General features: G+C 44.8%; 1 protein-coding gene across 1 annotated transcript; it reads right to left on the reverse strand.

Moving 5' to 3' along the window:
- Positions 1–202: 202 nt before the first annotated feature.
- PEA15 (proliferation and apoptosis adaptor protein 15) lies at positions 203–23,223 on the reverse strand. The gene is made up of 4 exons (XM_053475214.1): positions 22,904–23,223; positions 5,899–6,076; positions 3,709–3,864; positions 203–411 (listed from the first exon to the last, which is right to left on the reverse strand). The coding sequence occupies exons 2-4, from the start codon at positions 6,068–6,070 to the stop codon at positions 347–349; spliced, it is 393 nt and encodes a 130-aa protein (XP_053331189.1). The 5' UTR covers positions 6,071–6,076; positions 22,904–23,223; the 3' UTR covers positions 203–346.
- Positions 23,224–23,289: the final 66 nt, after the last annotated feature.

A 23,289-nucleotide genomic window follows, 5' to 3' on the forward strand; every position in this document is an offset into this window, starting at 1 on the left:
TTTCATTTCCATTTGCATAGAAATCTCCAAACCACACACAAAAAAAGAATAGTATATAGCCACATGTTATCCCACAAAAAAGATAAAAACAAAGTATACTTCTACGTAACACACACACACACGCTTACGAAACGCGCCATAGAACAGACTGCGGGGCACGGAGCACACAATGGGGTTAGGACTGTCGTTAGTGGTCGCCGGTGACACGGATCTCCAGCGGCTCTATCCCACGCCTCGCTCCTCGCTCCTGATGCGGATCGTGCAAGGAGGAAAGTGGGAGATCCAAGGCGGACAGGGGGAGCAACGACGGAGGCAGGATAGGGTCGAGTCGCCATCGCCGCCTTCCTCAGGCTTTCTTCGGTGGAGGAGCTAGCTTGATGATTTCTTCTTCCGATGGCTGCCTTATAATATCTGGAACAGAGAAACGAGTTGGGGACAGAATCAGCTCCTTTTCTCATCTTAATGGTCGTGCGGAGATAGTATTTTTTTGGTAACAAAAGATTTTGTTTACCCAATTGTAGGGCATTAAACTCCAGTCCTCAAGGATGGAAGCCCCTGTTTTTTTGCCGGTTTCTCAGTGATGCCCAGTGATTGTTTATCAAGATGTTTATTCGAGAAGAGCTAAAAATCCGGCAGGATTAGGACTTTTTTTTATTTTTAAAAAAGACTTTAGCGATTAATCTGTTTACCAAACATCCGCCCTTCTCTTCCCATCCTTAGGAATTCCTCTTTGTCGCAAATTTCCTTAATTTCCCAATCTCGTTAAACTATCAAAATCACTCCCATCACTGCAGGGGAGCCCTGCTTCAAACAGCCAATCAGCGCCAGGGAAGCTCTGCCATTGTAATCAATGGGAATGCTTACAGCGCATGCCCACACATGGTCTCATCAGCTGGTGCTAGCTCGTGGTACGTAGTCATATAACACATACAGTCGAACTGATCTCCTGCGTGGCAAATAAACGGAGGGCACGTAAGGGGCAAATGCGTATGGGGGGGCATTTTGCAGAATGCTCCCATGCATTTACAAGGGGGGCACCATGATGGTTTAAAGGGACCCCTCGGCCATCATGCATTAAAGTGTAAATATTAAATAGCCTAAAGATATACCATAATCCAAAGCATATTCCATTCTAATCACTATTAAACAAAATCTGCTCAGTTTAAGATTTAATGGCCAACTAATGGCCTATACCACCCAAGTGTCCCTGTTTCCTTTGGTCAGTACCTCTTTGCTCCACAAAACCCCTGATGCCCCTCTCTTCTAGGAGTTCAGAATGTTTGCTGGGTATGAGGGTATCACAGGGTTCTACAGCCCTAAAAGCCCCGATAATGTGTATAGAAACACTAGGAAATGGCTTTATAAATGGAACGGGGTAAATAAACCCCATTATTCTTCATCTAAATGCCCCACCCAGTTACACTGATACCCAGCAGTGGGGCATTACGTCACATAAAATGTCTGGGGGCAGCCCTGCACCCCTAAAACAAAATTGCCCCAACTAGACATGTGTAAAGGTGGCGGGCCTGGTGATGTCACTTCCTGGATATGGAATACCAATTTTGTGTTTCACGCATGGGAAGTATGCCTTTGATGATGTCACTTCCTGTCTGTTTACTGCCTGACCGGGTTAGTCATGGCTGCTCTCTCTGCCCACCTGTCACCAAGAAAACCTACAAAGGTAGGAGAGCCGCTGCCAATGTGCCTTGTTTGTGTGAATTTTGGTTTTTAGACTCCTCCCCTCAATGGTTTAAAGGCGCTCCTGCCACCATAGCAACCAGTAGAAGGGCCCAGTCGGCGGCCCAGTTACACTTTTTACATTTTGTACCAGAATTGCTCTTTATTGATAGTCCCTCATTGAAAATGAACCCGTTTTCTAAATGCTTGCTGAAGAGGCCTCATGACCACAGAAAATGGGCAAAAACAATAAAAAATGTATACCGGTAATTCATATATTTATCATATACAGATACAGTACGTCTGTGTATATATATATATATACACAGGCGTACATATATACAGTATATATACTGGTGTGTATATATATATATATATATATATACACACACACACGTGTATATACTGTATATTCTATACCGGTCTAGTTTGTCATAATCCATTGAACCAAGCACTGTTTAGGCAGGAAATTCCCTTTTTATGGAATGATTTTTATGGGATTTGTAAGGGTTAATATTGTTATTTAAATATTGTCATTTTCAATGTTGTTATTGAAACTGATGGAAGTTCTCCATAGTGTTGGCATTTAGATGGCCCCTGTGGGCCACTGACTAGGCTTCAATGTGACCCTGCAGTTCAGGGCTGCAACTAACGATGATTTTCCTATTCGATTAGTTGGCCAAATTTTTTTCGATTAATCGGATAAAAAAATAAATGTAAATTTTTCATTTATTTAAAATAACCGGATGTTAAAAACAAACGGCAGAATAAAAATAAACTTTGATAAAAATGCATTTCTTGTTTTTATTTCCCAACCTGCCCCCCCAGATATGCACATCTGAGCCCAGGCTTGCCACGCTGCCTCCCAGATATGCCACACTGCCTCCCAGATATGCCACTCCACGCTGCCTCCCACATATGCCACTCCACGCTGCCTCCCAGATACGCCACATACCCCCAGATACGCCACATACCCCCAGAAATGCCACTCCCTCCTCCCCAGATATGCCTTATACCCCCCAGATATGCCATAGTGCCCTCATAGGTTCACAGACTCGTTCGCAACATACTGACACAATACTTTTATAAATCCATTAATAATCTTCACTGCCCCCAGGATTTAGATTCCCCTCAGTTTGCCCCCCTTTACCTCTAACTGCACTTTAACTGAACCTTATTAAATTAATTAAATTAACCCTCAGTCCTCAGCATTACATTAACCCTAAACACCCCATCAAGCATAGTTGCCCCTAAATTAACCCCAACCTCCCCTAACTTTCAGCAACCCAACTATTAATTTTATACTCAGATGAGTGTCACAGCCATGTGGACACTATAGGAAATGGGTGGGGCCAATCTTCAGTGTGACTGCAAGGAGGGACACACACTCATGCTAACCCCATACACTAACATACACACACACAGTAACACTATACAGTAACACGTACATACACATGCTAACATCATACCCTAACACCCACGCATATGCGTACTACAAATACTAACACGCACACTCATGCTAACCCCATACACCAACATACACAGACATATTAAAGGAAGCCGTTTCACTTCCCATGGTAACGATGTATCAGTGCCTGGTTTTGTGTCACACGGCAATGAGGTGTTTCCAGCTAAAAATAAGAATATGGCCCAATTTTTAAAAGCTTGTGATTTAATATTTTTATTTAAATGCTGCGTCTGGAGGAAGCTTAGTTTTGGAAATACTGTATATAAGGTTACAGATTCCTAATGTTCTCTGCTGGGTGTTCAGCTTCCTATTGGCTAAGGTGACAGCCGACTTACAACATCCAGCAGACTTGAACATCCATGTGAAAAATGCAGTGAAATACATAGCTCTAGTGTAAATTATCGCACACCTCCCAACATTACGGCTGGCCGTAGAGGGCTTGCTTTTCACGGTCAACCTCCGCCAATGTGTTTTTTTCCCTCCCTCCGCTGTAGTGGGGAGAATGTACTGTTTGTGAATCAGATCAGGATTTAGGTCGTAGTTTTAACGTAAAGCTATAATACCTTTGTATTTTTTGGCACTGGGAATCCGAGTAAGTTTTGTATCAAGTTCCTCCTCTGCTGAGATCTTCAGTACTTTGGTCCTGTAGTCAATGACCATGGTGAGAAGGTCGGGCCTCCGCGAGATCTCGAAAATATGTTCAATGTAGGCGAGGTTGTCTGTGAGAACGAGGAAGATAGGATTAGAGCACAGTTTCATATGAAATGCATCTACATTCTCAGTCCTCCACCATATCAGATTTAAATCTCTTCAACCCCATGGTTGAACGGCCGTCTCTGTCCTGAGAAACAGTAGATGAATGTTCCGGCTATTTGCCATGTCCGCCCTGACTGGGCAGTCAGGAGTTCTAACCGAGGTCCGTGGTCATACTCACCCAGTGGACTTGATGGAACTGGTTTGAGTCCCTGCTCAACTCACTAAAGACTAAACTCAACTTACTCCTGATTTGGCAAAGAGCGCACTCTTCAATGGGCCACTGACACAATTAATCCACAAATATTACTTGCTTTTCCATCATCTCATCGCATTGTTTAACCACGTGATGGATTAACCCCACGGGTCCTCACCATTGGTCTTCATCCACTCATGGCAGGAGGGTCTACCTGTCTGACTCTCATATGGCATTTTCTCTCCCTTATGCCCCCTCTTGTTTCCCTGCACACTTTTCTCTCCGTGTGTACCCTCTGCCCATCTATAGACGCCAAAACCCATTTTGATTGGAGAAGGGACAGCAGCTCACGTTGCCAGGAAACCATGTTGGCAACTGGAGGCCGACGAAAGGTCAGTAAAGCCCCGGTTCTTCAACGCGGACAGAAATGTTACTTTAATGACAGCGCTGGTATAATTATCCCCAGTCCGGGGTGCAGTCTGTGCAAGTGGCAATTTAATAAGTGGCTTCTGCGAAATAATATTCTGTCACAAACGCCTAGACTGCCTCGCTGATGGGTATTTTAAAAAAAAAAAGACAGGAAATGTTTAAACTTAGCCCTGCTCTTTGACAAAAATGATATTAATATTAGATCATTAACATTTACTGCTGGAAGAACATGGACGGAAACGAGAGCATGAAATATGGAGACACAAATGTATCAAAAAATTATCCAAACTTTCATTTTTATAATGTACTTGTGCACAGGAATAAGGAGAACTCCTCTTCTACTCCTATGACGGAAAACGGTAGATTGTCATGGAGAAATGCTTATTTCTTATGCTCTAGATGTTTTAGATGTAGAGAAACGGGAACAATTGTAGGGGTTTCAGGAACTGATTTGATGTGAAATTACTGGTTAAGTCGGAGACAGTCGGTTTTACAGGAAATTAAGCATAACCCTAAATAAAAAAAAAAAAAAAAATTCTATATTCCTATATTTTCCTATGGGAAAACAAATATTAAAATGACTAATTAATGATGACAACGTATCAGAGACCTCTTACGATCTCAATTAAGGCTCCTTGAGTCAAAAAAAGAGCTAGATAAAAAAAAAGGAGGTCAGTAGCTGTTTTTTTTTTTTTTGTATAGAACGCTTGGAGACGGCGCGGAGTTAAGGGTTTAAGGGCTGTCACAGCGGTGGCAGACCAGCGTGGCTGGGGTTGGTATCTGCGGAAGACATCGGAAAACTATTGGCATGGAAACGAGAATTTTTGCATAAAGTGCACTAATGCTGATGGAGGTCTACGGTGTTTGGACCCTACTTGAAACCTTTCTTCTGCCTCCCAGCAGGATATCTCCCAGGCGACTCAACCCATTAAGGAAAAAAGGTATTTTTCCCTTTTCTTTTATAGAAACCTCAAAAAATAACACAGATGACTCTTGGAAAGTAGATCAATTCCACCTTTCCCAATTTGCCCTGACTTCTTCCTACGTAAACCGGCTCCACGTATGGGCTGCACATTCCGCTCCGTGCTAGAATACGGAGATATTTTTGTTTATTGTAGTGTATGTTGTTCCATTCTGTCTTTCTTACTTGTTCTATTAACATTATTGCTTCCACCCCATAGCTACCCGGTAAATAACCTGCAGACAATGCTCTTCGATGTCTTTCCGACAGCTTTTCGGCAGGCTTGTAAAAAATAGCTTATGGCCAGTAATAAATCTATTAAAGCGATAACGTACCTTCTATCCCCCCCACTGTTAGCTGGTCCGCAGTTTCACTACCTGCCCCTGTCTTGGGTTGGACACCTGGGGCGCCTACCTTTTGCCAGCTTGTCGTGCTTTTCCAGGAAGTTGAACCAGTCCTGGCAGGAAGTGATCTCCTCGCTTTTCTCGCTGGGGATGTCTTCTTTGCACGCGGATTTGAGTTGGTCCAGGTCCTCGTTGGTTATGTTTTCAGAGAGCTCCTGCAGTAAAGCATCGTACTCCTCCATGTCTGCCTGGAGATATTATAAATTAAATTAAATATTAAATGGAGAAGTGCGTCGATTTTACATCACGGACAGAGGGATTTGGGTCTCAAACAGGGACTCGTCGAACCCAATAAAAACACTTGTATGGAATGGCATTTAGGTGAACTTGACCTGGTGACCAAACTAGGTTAGGAACCCAACTACTGTCTTCACTCCGCTGCCTCTAAGTGGCTAATTTCTGATAAGCCACTAACCATTGGTCGTGATGGAGTTTTAATACCAGGTTACCAGTCGGATTACGTGCAACAATAGCTTTTGAGCTATTTTACCATTTCTGTGGTCAAAAATACAAAAATGTAATAATATTGTTCCCTCATCAACTTTCCTGATCGTTTTTGTTCTCCTCACTGATACTTCCACCTTCTTTAAGCTTGACACCAGTGCAACTCCACACCACCCAAGAAGGAACGCATGTGGCCCCTCAAGGGTGGAAATGGCCGACTTCATGAGTCCCAGCGAGTTGGGGTGCCCATAAGAACTAGCCTTAGGTCTTTATTTAGAAATGTTCCTGAATTACGCCCAAACATATGGTCCCCTGCCCTGATCGCCTAATCAGAAAGCGAAAGCACCACAGTCTACTTAGCAGCAGAGTCTTCTGCACACGAACGTAACACAATATATATTTTTTTTTAGCGAAAAACCACCCACGGCTTCCCATTTTGCGACCATCATTGACTGCAAAATCATTTCAGCCTGTTTCAAATTGCCTCTCCGACCTAAATATGCCACCTGCGGAGCGGCATGTGCGTGCGGCTGCCCTCTGAAAACTTCTCGCGCTAAAGAAAGAATTTGCAAGCTGTTTTCCCAAGACGTTCACAGAATCCCGAGCCAGGCAGAGAAAGGTGCGATTACAGGAAGTTAAGTCCCCGGGGTACAAGGGGAGGAGAGTTTTTGTGTAATTTGGAAGGGGTTCAAATAACTCAGCGGGTACTGTGGCGTACATTGTACAGCTATAAAGAAATCAGAAATGTATATGTGTATATATATATATATATATATATGTAGTGGGCGTGGCCGTGAATGCTGGAAATCGAGGTATTATTTATTGTTTTATATAGCGCCGTCATATTCTGCAGCGTTGTACAGTGGGTTCGCAATCGGGAATGTCGCTCCAGTCCTGGGGCTCTGGGTGTCAGTTCCATGGTCATAGGGTTAGACATGGGAAACCCAAAATATGATAACCTTGGTTTGATTGACCACTGGAAGGAGGAGAGAAGAAGCTGAGTGAATTGCCCCACACACGGCACACCAAGGCACCGCTTCGCTTATCTAAAATATGGCGATAAATCCCAACCAACGCACTTGGAAAGATAACACTAACAAGGAAGACACATGAAAGGTTCGCTTTATCGCTAACAAACATGGAGTACGTTGAGCTCAGTTGCCGGCGGCCTCTACATCTCCCGTTTTTTTGCTCGTCTCGTGGATTATTTTCCCCAGCAGCTCCGAGGTGATGAGGTGTTGAAGACGTGTGCGCTACATTGAGCAGATTTTCCGGGCTGGGAGCTGTGGGTTGGTGTTATTTATCAGACGCCGCACAGGGTGCGATGATAAGAGATGGAAATTTTCTACGTGCCTCCAACTTAACCCTTTGATAACCAGCTCTTAACCTGGAGTCCAATGAGCAAATTAAACAATGCATCCAATTGAAGCCCCTTTTACTACTTTAACTCTTACTTTGCAGCATGATAAAGGGCTCTTTCACGTAAACAGCCCGTACCCAACTCCTCGACCACCCTAATGACTCCATTTCATGCCCGCTGCCATATGCACCGACGGAGACACTAGAGATGGGGTGAAAAAAGCAGGGATGATGTGACTGGAGACCATTAATATTTATTCTGGATTCAAAGCAGCTATCTCTGTTTGTTGTAGACTACAACTCTGAATATGCTCAGCCAGACTCCTTAGCTAATCTCCTACATGGTCTTTTAAACTCAGGCTAGGTACCCATCTATGGATGGCTATGCTTCCTGGGAGTTAGCGTGTGCCTGCCACTTAGCTGGTGTTTCGGAGCGAAGATGGGTTTGTCACCCCGTCCCTTCATTCACAGCTACAGGAACACAATTAGCGCTTTAGAAAAATTGCTTTTACACGTTCAGTGCAAAGAAATAGAGGAAGCAGCCAGAGGAGGGGCGAGGGGGGTACAACCTGAGACCCTGACGTCCAGCTGCAGGAAGTGAGAACTACGCAGACTTTAGGACGGTGGGGTAATTACTCAAACATTTAGTACCGTGTGTGCATTCACCCGCTGTGCTCCCAAACCAAATGAAACAATCATCCGAGGAGCTCTGTGGAAATCATTAAAGAAGAAGTACCCGTATCCAGCACCGTGTAGATGTCTTTGCTGTCCCTTTAAATCTGATCCGTCACTTTTCCCAAACAATAAACCGTAAAATAAACAATTTGTATACATGTATATACCGTCTTAGCTTCCTGTACTGGGGGAGTGGCTTCATGCAAGGCGTGGCTAGCCCAAGATAACATTAAATTAGCTGGGAGTAGGCGTGGCCAAAAGCCACTGCCCTGCCCGGAGAAAGAGAGAAGTGGCCCGGAGACTCCGAGCTCCTGGGTACGCCTGCATGTTATGAGCAGACACGTGTGTGTGTGGCAACATACATGCCTGACTGCCCCTGGAGCGGGTTACCCGACTGGCTTCATAGCCAATTCTGTTGCCGCAATGAACTCAGTTCATCTAAACAGGAAAATCGCACCCCTTTGTTCCCTGACAATTCAGAAATTCCACCAGAAAAGAAAATGATGTCTTAATGTTTGAAGACGGCAGGAATCTGGAAGAATAGAATATTAATTGTATCAACATTAAGGTTTTTCAACACGTCTGGGGAGAGGATTTACGTTCCGCTGACAGGCATTCAGTATATTATGATTATACTCGTTGACATGTGAATTCCTGCTTTATAGAACGAGTAAAAACAGTGAATTTTGTCCGTTTTCCCTCCGCGCCGCCGGCAGCCCCGGTTTGTTTGTCTGGATAGGAGGAGGAATACTAACGGGAAGCAATCTTCAGCAAAATGTCAAAGCAGAGCCAAGCAGATGCAGATATGGCCTGCGGAAGCCAGACATTCGGATGCTCGTGACTCACATTAAAGGGGAACGGACAAAATACTTTCATTTAGCAAATCTACTTTTTAAAAAAAAAAAAAAAACGGATAGTATTTTTAAAATATTTGGTTTAAAACCAAAGGTCTGTTTTATATCACTTCGGCTGAATCATGTGAGAAAAGGTGGCCCAACCCGGCATTATTTAATCCTTTCCCGTCCTGAAGTTCTCTACCTTTTATAAAGGCTGCGTGAACCAATCAGCAACTAAAAAACTGAATGGGGAGGAATAATCATGCAAGATTGCTGCTCCCTTGCTCCAAATATTGTTCTGTATATAGCAGTGTATGGGTTTATTGCAGCGTATAGAACTGTAGAATGTAGGATTTTGGAATGTGGTGGACCTGCTTTAGAATTCTTTGAATTTTGGCCAAGACTTCTCCTTCTGCAGCTGGCCATGAAACTACTTCTAAATGCCCGATCAGGGACTCTGTGCTCGGAAGGCTACGGGTTCTACTTCCTTTGTCATCCTCTCGATTCCCGTACTAAGTGATTCCAAACGCATTTTATTAGAGAAGCGGTAACAAGTGCAGACAGGTCCTCTGCCCCTGAGATGCGCAAATACAAACCGGTCACGGGGAGGAAGAAGACGACAGCCGTCTCCCCCGCAGACTGCTTTATATTCTGTCTGGAGGATCACTGATGTTTATTGCTTGTGACACAGGCTGGGGCCTCCGAGAGACCAGACAGGCAGAATGAAAGCTCGGAGCACAACTCTGTGCGCGAGACCTGTGTGTGTTCTTCACAACACTGTATCTACTACTTCTGCTAACAGAACTTCTAGGCTGAACCGGGTGAGATCTTTGTATCCCTTCTGCGGTGAGAAGGAGGCAGGCAATGCTACTAAACCTGTACTACTAGGAAAGGGGATCAGTGACACTGGTTCTATAGCTGCCAGCAGTCCCGAACGTACCAGGACAGTCCTGACAGTTGGGATTATGGGTTGGAGTTGCGTTGTGTATTGTGTTATACATTCTATTGTGATATATTGCCCCCTGCACCATATATTTACCCCCTAGCTTTAGAGAGGAGACCTGCGCTCCAGGCCGTATGGGATCATTGACCGCTTCTGGCAGAAATGGTTAAACAGAGAGTGATCTCTAACACTCAGCACGAGCTCACGATGGGGTCCGGCCGCTGATTAAAGAGCTGCCATTGTGTGACATTAACACTGTCGGGGGAAGTGACCTCCCTCATAACAGCATCCGGTAGCCTCTCTCCGCAGAGCGCTCTCCTTTCACACGCCGCGGCGGTCCCTGCATTCCTGTTTTTGTTGCTTTAAGAGGAAGTTTTCCAGCTGAACTCCCTTTTCCTGCAGCTCTGAATCATTCTCTTGGCTTCGATGTTTTCTGTGTGCCGAGCAGAATCTCCAGATACATCCAGCCGATCCATTCTACAAAACTATTTTCCTTCTTACCAAATTGTCTTCTGCTGCTCTGCTTTCTGGAGATACATTTTACTTTTCAAATACTCCCCCTATTAATAAACATTGGATGTGTATTAAAACCACATAATGGAAACAGCCACTTTAACTTCCTAATCTCAAGATCCGCGTGATTATTCCTCCCCGTTATGTTATCTCTATTGTTAAGTGGCTGATTGTTCTTGATTGGTTTAGGCGTCCTTTGGAAGGGGAGAACTTAAGGCAGGAAATTGACTAGATAATTCTTGTTCTCAGCTCCCCTGCAATAACAGGGCTCGGGAGATGTTCTCCAGCTTGGTAAGAAGTTGGCCAGGCCTTCAGACCAATCTCTTCAATAGCTCCCCTTATAGACAATCGTTTCTATGGCCATCTGGCTTCCAAGATCGTCATACACCCCTTTTGTTACAATTTCCCCCAACAACAGGTCCTGCAGGTCCACGTGAACCTGTGACATTGGTGACGCTGTCCAGATGCCTTCACGTAACACGTCAGCTACAAGTCCCCTTCATCTGGTTTCAATCAAAAGGCTTTAATTCCGAGGACATTTTGGAAGTAGGTGAAAGAGGCGCACAAGTCTGTGTGTCGTTAAATGCGGGAGAATTCCGGTATTATCCTCGGAATGTACACTTTACGCCGTTTATATATTCGAATCCGTCGTATGTCCGCTGCGACTCGGCCACGCTTCAGTTGAGACACCGTCATTGCCTTATGTTGAATCTGTCAGCTGGTGAATATCTTTAAAGTTTTACCCAAAATGATGGATGAAAAGTAGCACTTTCCTCGGCTGAGATTCTGGATTTCCATCACGGCTGCCATGATATTTACGTTATGGCTGGGGACGCTCTCCTACTTTCCACCCGCGTCTTATTCCCCCGCCGGGGGACTTGCAGCGACAGTCGGTGGAATGGTGAACATTCCGTGGTAGATATCTTTTTGCTCTTTGCCCTGATATAGGTTGGAATAAGGAGCAGGACGGGAAATTGATGACTGCCACAAGTCTTCGCGCTGTTTGACGACCACAATGAAAGTGCTTCAGGCTGCGAAGGCGACGGTTCCCCTTTAACTGGATCCGTCATAAAACAGAAGGTACTTCCCGTGACGGTCCTTGGTTTTCGCTTTAAGGACGGGTCATGATGCTTTGGTGAGGATTCAGTTTAATAGGTGGGCGTGAAGCTGGAAATCTTCAACTACAATCCAATGATTCATCAACCTGTAAATATGCCCCCATGACTAGTGTGCGTCCGACGCGCCCGGACCCCCGACCTACACGCAGCCGGGAACGCAGATCAATGATTCATCTGCGAACATTAACGGTTACAGCTACCGACACCTGTTTAATGACAGAGCTGCAATGCTCTGCCAGGGTGGGGGGCATGTGGGTCATTCCAAAGTCAGACTCGACTCAGGGAGGTGGTGGGGGGTTTACTATGACTGACAGGGGTGGGTGTAAAGTGCAAATCGATACCCGTACATCACAATACTCTGGAACAAAGAGAGATACAGAAACATCTAAATACATAAAGGGATTTCACGAAGTACAGGAGGGACGTTCATTTTAAATTTATCTTAAGCCTCTGTGATCTTAACAGTTTGAGTTGTCTGAGACAGAGGCCAACGTGTGGAATCAGATCTCCATCAGCAAATGCTTTTAGAGGCTGTCCGAGCTTCATTCACCAATCACAGGGGTCACGGTGGATCCTTGGACCCCGCACGAGGAGAGGGGCGACAGTCAACACGAGAGCAACAGGAGTCATGAATGAAACGTAAAGTGATTTTATCACCATAGCAACTGATGGAATGATCCAGTTTGCAGGTTCGCAGTTTGTTGCTATGGTGATAAAACCCGATTTTACACTTTGCTCCAGAATTACTTTTATACACAAACTCCGAAGTCTCTTAAGATTTTTAAGGCCGATAAATTGGAACCCAAATCCGAAGCTGGATTTCCAGTGTCCCAAACTGGAGCACATGTAATGTCAAGTGTGGCTCTAACCACAGTAAGCAGCTGCGTCTCCACCGAGTGCACTCCTCGTGGACCCCCAATCAGTAACCCACCTTTGCCTGTTCCTTTTAGGGCACTGTGCATGCAAATGCCCCCAGCATGCCCAATAAGGCATCTCCTGGATCAGAAGGTTGGTTGTCGGGATTGAACTGGCAAATTCAGGACTGTTGGTATCTGTGGATTGTGAAACTCAGAGCTGGGGGCCAAATTATGAGAATTAGTTTGTCACCAACAAATAGGTTAAATCCGAGATGGTTTGATAATTGCGCCCACAGCCAGGGCTTTAATATTAGGGAGTCTGAGCATGATCATAGGCTTTGTCTAGATTCTGGTACAAAGTAGTGTAGTTACCATGGCAACCAACGAAACGTTTAGCAAATAACACCCTTTTACAGTTCACATAAAGATTTCTGGTGAGCATTGACTATACTCACGGCAACAACTAAAGGCCTTAAGGGCAATGTTTTCTTCAACTTAAATGTGGTGAAATTGTCATGGCAACTGACAAACCTGTGTAAACTTTTTTTTTTTTAATTATTTTCACGCTTTTCTCCTTTAAAGAAGGGAAATCATTTCTCACACAAGAAAGAATGTTCACGCGTCAACAATGTTCACGCAACATGGAAAGAACATGTTTTGACATCATGGCGCTGGTGTTCGTAGATCCTACAGAGTCCATCTGAAGCTGTCTGGGTTATGAGGGACCCTACTCTATACACTTAACATGGAACATTATAGGGTCTGGTTTGGATAGGATCTGATTTGGATAGGGTCTGGATTGGATAGGGTCTGGATTGGATAGGATCGCTATCTGGTTTGGATAAGATCTGGATTGGCAGCTTCACAGCGGTCTCTGTGGCTTACTGTAGTCAGTACATCTCTATGCTCGCTAATATCGCTCTCTAGGGGCAATGCAGCTCGTTAGATTGTGCCTTTGTGTATTAGTCAATTTTTAGAGTTGACTTGAGGCCAGAAGGATGATGGGAGTTGTAGTTTACCAGGCATAGAGGATGCTGCAGAAACATGCGGACCCATACATTGCCCGCTGTGTCCCAGCACAATGGCCTCTGTGCCCACTGGTTCCATGTCAAGGTCACGTTGATGAAGTACCTATGATTCCTAATGGTTTCCATCTATTTAAACTGGGATATTTTTCCCTTTGAGGGTGGAGATGTTCGGGGGGGGTATAAAAGGGGATGCCACCCTTTATCAGCCCATGGCTAACGAGGGCAAACCTCTAAATTTCATTTCTGTAAGTTTCCGCCTTAACCCTTTCAGCATCACTCGGAGGTCATGCAAATCACAAAGCAATGCAGTACCCGGCCCCCAAGCATTTATAATGTTTCCTCTCTCGCAGCCTGCAGATCACTCCCTCACTTTCTCCCAGACATCCTTGTGTCCTCCCTGTTTTTTTATTTTTTCTTGGTCTTGCCCCTTTAACCTATCCCCTGGAACATTTTTATTCTGTGACTGTGAACTAATGTGGCTCTCACAAGCCTCCAAACCCCACCCCCCCCAGATCGGAATGGAATGTCCGGTTGTCTTTATGCAAAAAAATGTGGGGAACAAACAAAAGGAGCAATGGGGGGGGTTGGTTTTGACAATAAGCCCTTTATATCTGTGTCCCGAGCACCCATTTCTCCGGAACAATCCACGGCCGGGCATGCACGACCGAGGCTTCCAGAAAACAAGTCCGACGCTGTAGCTTTTCCCTTATCTCTTGTTTCCTTCTAGACTGTGGATGTTGTAGCCTTCGTTAAAAAATACGAGTATTAAAAAAAAAAAAAAAGACCAAAATCTCGCAAAGCACAAACATTCCCATGACGTGGCCCTGTTATCACGATGATGCATGTACGGGGAGGCGTGTGAAAAGTGGCACCGTGACACAATGAGTGCCTGCGTGTTTCTATAAACCAACAAGCGGCAGAACTAGTGCCGAGTGAACGTGAATCGCGCGTGGGCTTGGCATGTTTACCCGTGACGTCACACACGTGAAAATGTCGACGTTTTCAGAAAAAAACTCTACAGTTGAATAAATCAAATGAAACAACTTATTTTCATAAATGAAATAAATGCGGCACAATTTTTAAATCGCCCCGTCCCTCGCGTCAAGTGTAAAAAAAAAGTTGTCATACGAGTATAAGAAGATTTAGGGGATCGTGTTCAGCAGACCCCCCGAAATGTTTTGTTTTAGGGGATGTGGGATAATCTGTTGAACAGGAATTAGTTACAGAGTCACGAGACCGCTGTAGGAGGCGGTGGAACCCATGGGTTAGATCGCGAGACAAGGAAACTGCCCGTTAACTGAATGAACGCTTTAAATGAGAGGCTAACCCATGTGAAAGCATGCTTTCTAAGTGACCCCGGGTCACGGGACTATCCTAATTTATCATCTAGTGCACCACCCCTGCCTAGGACCCCCCCTTGGTGCCATTTAGCGTTAACCAAGCACATCTAAAAATCCACTCCGCAAACTGAGTGCAGGGTCATGGCCGGGGGGGGGGGCTGATTACATACCGAAGGGGGGCCAGATCACGCTAATCCTAACATTTTATCTATATAAAATATATACATCACGTAAAGCTGTGTCTGAAGGCCTTTTCTTTCTCATCTGGAGAGGTATTCTTTACAGTCCAATCTTTGTCTTACGGAAATTCTCATGCAAAGCTTTCAAAAAAGTGTTATCGCCGTAGCAAAGAAGACACTCCTTTAGTTGCTATGATGAGGAGACCACTTATGCTCATAACATCTCCCCGAAATTCATGTTCAGGCATTCTGAGCCCTGGCTATATCCTTTCTGAACTCTTAGTTGTCCATTCACTAGACTTCCAGTCGAATTATCCAAGATGGTGTTTATCGACAGCCTCGTCTATGGAATAAATTCAACTAGAGTCCCAGCTAAACCAGATTTCAGATTCTTCTTAACTCCCGGAAGACACATCATCGGCACGCTTCAAGGAAATTGAAGGTGGAAAAGAGTTAGGACTCAACTCCTCCGGAAGAACCAAGTTGGCCTTGAACTGGTCAGACTGTCGATACATAAAACCAACTTGGCGGAAGACTCAAAAGTTGGCCGCCATTAACTTAAGAATATCTATGAGTCGACACTAACCAGCCAGCCTATCTGATCAACGTTACGCTGACTTCGGTAGAGGTTGTGCTGTCACCAAGTCCTCTGGTTTTCGAGTCATCTTGGTCTCTTGTTGTAGAAGCAGGACATTTCAGGGGTTCTGCCGCTGTCTGGCATTAAGCACAGACCTCCTGCGAGTTGGCAGATACCCAGGGGCTCTTATAATGATACCCTTGGCTCCCATCCTGCACCAAGATTGTTTTATTCCTAACGGCTTGACATTACTTAGATTTATATAATTTGTGTGTAGACTGGAGTGATAACATTTTGCCCATATATACAGTATATATATATATATATATATATATATTGGATATATTGAATTTATAGAAAGTCATAGTAGTCCTTAATAGTCACGTCATACAATTCATTAACACTCATCTTTGAGCTGTGACCTCACCAAACAACACAGGTGAGGGTATTTAAACAAAATTCATTAAAGGCTGACACCCCTCCCAGATGTCACATGATCTGCCTGCAGCCCTATCCACTCATCACATGATCTCCCTACCCCCAGAATGTCACACGCTTTGCCGCCTGCCTCCATCACATGACCCCTTTCTTCACAGTATATCTTTAGCTTCTGCTACCCGTCAAGCATCACATGATCCACCTGCAGCCTCCCGCCAACAGCATACAGTCAATTGCCAGCATGTCCTTCAGCCTCAAAGCACCTGAACTCCTTGCGGGTTTTCCTGATGCTTCATAAGACTGCCTCCTCGCTCCGCCAGGCACATGGCTCTAGCGACATGACCTATATAGAGCCTCCATCTTGATTTTAGCCTCTATGCCCCGACTGCTTGACCTACAGCCTCCAATACTATAAGCTCATTACCTAATTGCTACCTGTCTAGCCCCAGCTATCCCTACCTCGCCTCCCTACAGCATCCCTGCTACCACCATATGATTTCATTTCAGCCTCTTCTCGCTTTCTTCACAGGCCAGTCCCCTACCCGTTGATCTAGTTAGATCAGGACGCTTTAATGCTGTACCCATAAACAGGTATGTTCTCACGTGCAGAGTACTGGGGCACGTCTGGGAATATGGGCAATAATAATCACAGGGGTTTTTATCTGACCATTTTCTGTCCTATGAATAATTAAACATCATTCTTTTTAATAGGAACTATCTCCGTGTTTGAGAACTGCCGCCTCACTGGAGAAACCACGAAATCACCCGAAGGGTAAGTTTGATTTTCCTTCTAAAGAAATGTCCAAACATGAGCTGTGAAAGTGATTGATTTCTATATAACTATAACTATATCTATATATATTTGTATCGTTTTAATGGTCATTTGTACTGTATAGCCGCACGCACTGTCTCATATAGTTACTGGGTTGAATATGTTTGGAGTGTTTGGGGTTCCATTACCCCAAAACATGTTTCAAGTGCTTTGAATAAATAAGACCAAAGAACAATTGTAAATCATCACATTCAGTAACGTTCAATTAACGATGAGGGTCTGAACTGCTCGATTATGGACACAGCCGCCTCCTGTACTGTCAGAGACCAGCTCTGCGTCGGCAGGTGAGAAAGCTGTCTTTTTCCCTTGATCTCTTTTATTTTTGTATTATATTTATTTATTGCAAAATACAAGTTTACTGGCACTTTAAAGGGAAATCATTTATTGCAGAGCTAAAAACCACCTTATTATTTGTTATTATTATTATTTTTTTTGTAATATTCTGTTCTGGTTACTCAGACTAATATTCTCCCGCTCTGGCATCAGCCAAAGGCACAGCCGGGGCATTTCATGCACATTTTCAATTCCGTGGTCCCTCAGTGCGGATCACATTGGAATCTTCCAAGCAGGAAGTTGTAAGCCGCTTCCTGTTCTTTCCCCGCGTTGTTTTAGCGAGCGGCGCATGAGCCTCTAGCTCTAGAGATTGTTCCCAGCCGTGCAGTTACTCTGTAGAGCTATTATCACATATATGTTGGGACGAGGGGGCGATTTAAACCATGTGATGGGCCAGCAAGGTGGCGGCCCCCGCATTCAGTGCAACGGGGAAATGTGTATATTATTTCTTTCACAAAACATGATGACAGGATGAGGCAAGAATTAGGATTACAAATAATCTGGAATGTGAATTTTGAGCGTGTCTGTGTTTCAGAAGCAGGCGAGGCATGTTGTTTTCTGACTGGTTTCCAATAAATCAATGGGATGCAGTAGACCGCATGGATTTTGTTTTACCGGCCAGCCAGGGGCCAGACTGTACTGAAATCCCAGTTGTGCCCTGTAATACTGAGCTGATTTCATCCGGGAGCAGAGCTTCCCGCGCACGCACAGCTGTACGGGCAGAGTAGATAGCGTGATGGTATGTTTCATCCCTAGTCCCACGGATCTGAATGTATTCAGGTCAAGCTGAAATTATTAGAGCATGCGCCAGCGGACGTCATGCCAACAGATGCCTGGTCCGTCACCACTGTGCAAAGAAACTTAAGCTTCTCTGCTGTAAACTGCCGCCGGGTTATTATACGCGGCTCTATAAACGAGGTTACTTTCTGCACATCTGGAGAATCTCTAAGAGGATCCAGAACAATAAACAAATGACCCCATTAATTCTGAACCTGCATTTATGTTTAGTCTGTCCTGTGCTTGTATTAAACGCGATATTCCGATACAATTATTCACGATACTTTGTTATAAAGGCTTAGGACGCGACAAAAACGTGTAATATGATAAGCACCTAAAATGTGAACAAAAAAACATTTTTATACATGATTTATACTCATTCCATTTTAACGACACGTTAAATGTCAAGGAGGCTGGCAGAGGTCGGCCTGCTTCATTAAAGAGTGTATGAACGCAAACAGATCTTCTATTTCCCTCACGGGCATCATGAAAATCAATACAAAGCGATGCAGTGGCATTGTGAGAGAATTCTGGTTATTGGATACACAATGTATATGGGCAAACTCCGTTAAGGCATATTTCTGCTTTGACAAGTATATATGCTGTGGCCCAAACTGGCCCTCGAGTGCCAAATTTTTGAGTTTTGTTCTCCTAAATAATTTAGTATTTGGACTGGATTCGGACATCGATGGGTTAAACATGCCTTTCTATGCAAAGCCCATGAGATTCGTAACATTTCTGTTATTTAGGTCCACTTAAAGCAGCCACCGCATAGAAATATTACAATTCGTATTAAATTTAGCAATAGTAAATTGAAAATCAGAAGTTTTCAGAGCCCACTGGTCAAGGAAAGGGTTAAAGGCGGAAGAACGGCCAGCTGTGTGCATCTGCGAAAATGCTTCCAGATCCCGGACAATGAGAAAAGCAGCTGAAAGGAATTTAACAAAACAAAGATTTTTCTCTCTTTTTTTTTTAAATAGAGGAAATGAAATTTACTCTTTACCTCCTGACAGCGTTTCCCTTTTTTGACCTTATTATTCTAAAACGAAACATACTTTTTTTTTTCGGTCAGTTATTGCCATGAACAGTGACCCTCGGTAAAAAAAAAAAAATCTAGCTAAGATTGAGAAAGACAGCCAATGGTTTTAAACTGGTTTCCCCGTTAATAATCCAGGGAGGGGGGTTCTGCTTCTACATCAGAACGAGAAACCCGGAAAGCCAACTCCTAGGGAATATTTTATTGTGGCTCCTATAGAAACATTCTCTTTATTTTTCTCTCCAGGCGTTTTGCGTGTTTCAGGAAACCGTTGGGTTGAAAAAATAATGGAGGGCGGAGTTTTCTTTTTAAAATTTTGGGTAAAATTGTATTTTTCAGTCCGTGGCTGCTGGCGTTTGATATATAGATACTGTATACGCATACAAGTCTTTGAAAGAGATATGAATCTGAATAAAATCCTAATTCATCTATAACTGAATCACTTTGACATTTACGCTATGAGGGGCTACCTTGCATCAGACTTACAAAATCGGCCTTATGTACGGAGAATGGCTTTGGTGGCAGGTACCAAATCGGAATGAAAATTCCACTGGTTTCCATGGTGATAGTTCCATTTCTCTCACTTTCCCCCTTTCATAGCTCTTTGTGAATATAGCCTGTTGCATCTAGGGAAAAAAGTGCAAGACCATTCTGGGATGGAGACCTGGTCACCTCACCAAATTCCATAAGGCAAAAGCATCGGTTCCGTTCCTCTGTTCTTCAACGTAGAAGTTTTGCCAAATATCTCTTTGTCATAAGTTTGAGATGTTGTGGTACTTGATGCGTTGACCCATCTTATTTGGCGTTCCGGGCATTTTCCGTGCACACACTTTGTTATTGACGTTACGTGGTTTCCCCTGTTTGCTGTCGGGGATCGCCTTGGTCCTTTCTCTGGACGGAGGGATTTCTTTGCACGCTGAACATTCCGGCGGGAAGAATTAGGTACGTTAGCGGAAGAATATGTTTCTAAAGAACACTCCAGATCACAGGTGCACGACGCGTTTTGCTATCCATCTGTAACGAATCCTGGTAAACACCCACACATCACAATTCCCTTTTTTCTTGTTCATCTGACATCTCCTCCTTTATGTGTTTCTGACAATCGGAATGTAAATGAAATGGGGAATTAGCCGGAATGAGTTCTAGCGAGGCTCAGATTACATTATTTTGCAAAGCGGGGCCAAAGGGAGGCAATATTTTTCTCGGTATAGAAACGGAATCGGGGAAGAAAACTAAAGAAGAGAAGCGAATGTATTCAAGCGAAAGGGTTTGTAGCTTCAGAGACGAGTAAATGGGAAGTGAATGTTTTACAAAAATACGGCACATCGCTTTCCCGCTTCCCTATTTAACATTTTGTTTCTCCCTGAAACACCAAGAAATCCAGACAGAAAAAGCAAAGCAGTCAGAATTCATATACAGATCTTTCCGTAGTAAGCGGTTTAATTTCCATGTGACTCAGAAACAGTCCCAATAAATCACCAATACAGTTTGCCGGACATGGTTTGGGCTCTCGCATCCATCACTCTGAAGACTTTAATGGTTCTCGTTCTTCGGAGCGGGGCCAAGAAGATCCGGCCTGACATTAGTTATACCAGAGAGGGAAGGAAGGGGCCACATATCCCTTTAATGAGCACGGTCCCAGGACAGTAAGGATATTACTTTGTAGACTGGACCTGACAACGAGGTAGATTTGATTTGACTTTGTATTTTGTAGAACTCTCTTCCATTCCATTACAACCTCAGGCCACCATTATTCAATGGCCGTGCGTGGCGAGACCACGGATCCTGCGCCTAAACGCTGCCTATAAACGTGCCCTTGCTTTCTTCAGACTGTAAGCTCTTTGGAACAGAATGAATGGTTATGATGATCTATGGAATTCTCCTGTTGGCTTGAGAATGAGATTCCGTTAATCGAGAAAGGAATCTCCGCCGGAGTGTAAGCTCTCCCAATATCCCATCGTTTAATAAATCCCCCACGATTGTCTGAGAGAGACGGGGATTTGCTGTGCTTCAGACTACACTTTACCAAATCCCGCTGATCCTACTGAGAACATCAATCAAGGGTCTGAGAGGAAGCAGGGGTAATGGGGGCTGAAGGCTGGAGCTTTAGATAATACACATCTGGTATATCATTCCCAGCCCTATGCGGGGAGGCTCTGTGCATGGGGGAGAGATTTCAGCGGCGGACCAGGTTAAACTGCGTGTCACATAGCTGGCTTCAATGATCAAACCGCCTTTAACAGCGACAGGTACCCGCCGTGCGTATCTACGGGAGCGCACTCTGTGCATATCTCCCTTTATACAACCACATTGTGCGCTGGAAGCCGACGGGGTGGTGTCACTAATCATGTGGTATATGTCATTCCCTATGGTAACCGGTCCCTGCCCCTTTACTGTATTATACCCAGTCCCTGCCCGTTACTGTATTATACCCGGTCCCTGCCCGTTACTGTATTATACCCGGTCTCTGCCCGTTACTGTATTATACCCAGTCCCTGCCCGTTACTGTATTATACCCGGTCCCTGCCCGTTACTGTATTATACCCGGTCCCTGCCCGTTACTGTATTATACCCGGTCCCTGCCCATTAACTTATTATACCTGGTACTTGCCCGTTACTGTGTAATATGCCGCATAATACCCCGTCCATGCCTGTTACTGTATTATACCCGGTCCCTGCTCGTTACTGTGCAATATGTCGCATAATACCCGTTCCCTGCCCATTATTACACTTCAAATATTATCTATGCCTGTAACTATTCAACGGGTGACAGAATGAATTGTTGCGCTGCATGTTACACAAACACGTTACTATAAATATTATTGTCTATCGTTTACTGCCCAGCGTATATCCTCCTGCTTATTACGTGTTCTGTGGATCGGTGTGCGTTGGCAGGACCAGAGAAATGCCAGAATATTAGTATTTATCACACACCCAAACTTTGTGCGGCACTTATCGGACACACAGATTCCTGAGCTACTCATCATCCAGCCGGTGGAGGAACGCGGTGGGAAAAGGGCGTGTGAGCACACGAGACTCAGCATCCCAGCAAGCGACATGTTAAACCAGCCTCCACCGCCGTAAATCCCGCTCCCAGAGCAGCACTTGGCATGGAATCAGTTAATTTAAACCTCCCCATATATAGTGACTGCTTTCTGTTAACCCTTTCAGAGACAGAGGGCGGTGCGTGGCTAGTAGTCGTATTTCTGGAACGCTTTAAGATGTTGGGATGATACATTGTATCCCACAGAATGGATGGAGGAAGATGTCATGATCTCCCTGGATGTCAGCCCATATCTAGCTAATGATTTTCCCTTCCGCCCACTCCAGACGGTGGGATAAAGGGTGTGGGGGGCATAAGGGAGGGCAGGGGGACCACCCTAAATTTCCGGGAGCTGACAACTCTTATACAACCCGTCCACAATCATCCCCCTCGGGGCAAAGTTATTTAACTTCATCTGTATGCAAGAGGAGGCATCCCCGTCCCTAAAGTTTGGTCGAGGTGGGGTGCTGGGATACAGCAGGGACGGGGGTCTGTAACCCGCTAGAACAGAATTTGGGATGAGGCACGTGGGGTGGGTACCACACCTATGAAGCCAAGCTTCCAGTAACCTCCACTTGGTCCTCTCCCAAACTCTACCCCGGCTCCAGGCGCTCGTATCGCACCCTCTCGTGAGCTGCCCCCCCCCGATTCATTCACGACCACCAAGCAGAAACCCGTCTTCCTTACCGTATCCTTCACGCCAATGAAGAGATCTCTCTGTGTCTCGGGAAGATGCTGACTTCTCCGCTCCCAACCTGGAAATCCTCCACTTGGCTTTCAAAGCGAGACCTTTGCTGCAGGGATGCAGATTCGCTGTCTGTCTCTCTCTATCTGTTTAATAGACGTCTGTATATCTGAAAGCAGTCTCGGTGTGAGACACAGCTGATGCCCACTTCCTCCTCCTGCCTCTGTCTGAAAAAAGATTCCCTTCCCCTACAGAGAGAACTGATTTCAATGTGGTCTCTCTCCACCCTTTGTAATAAGTGATGTCAGACCGTGCGTGTGGATGTGTGAGAGAGAGCGAGCGAGAGAGGCAGAGAGATGCCTTTGTATTAATTATCTCACGCCCAGTA

This window comes from Spea bombifrons, chromosome 9 (genome assembly GCF_027358695.1).
Source record: "Spea bombifrons isolate aSpeBom1 chromosome 9, aSpeBom1.2.pri, whole genome shotgun sequence".
NCBI classification, from domain to species: Eukaryota; Metazoa; Chordata; class Amphibia; order Anura; family Pelobatidae; genus Spea; species Spea bombifrons.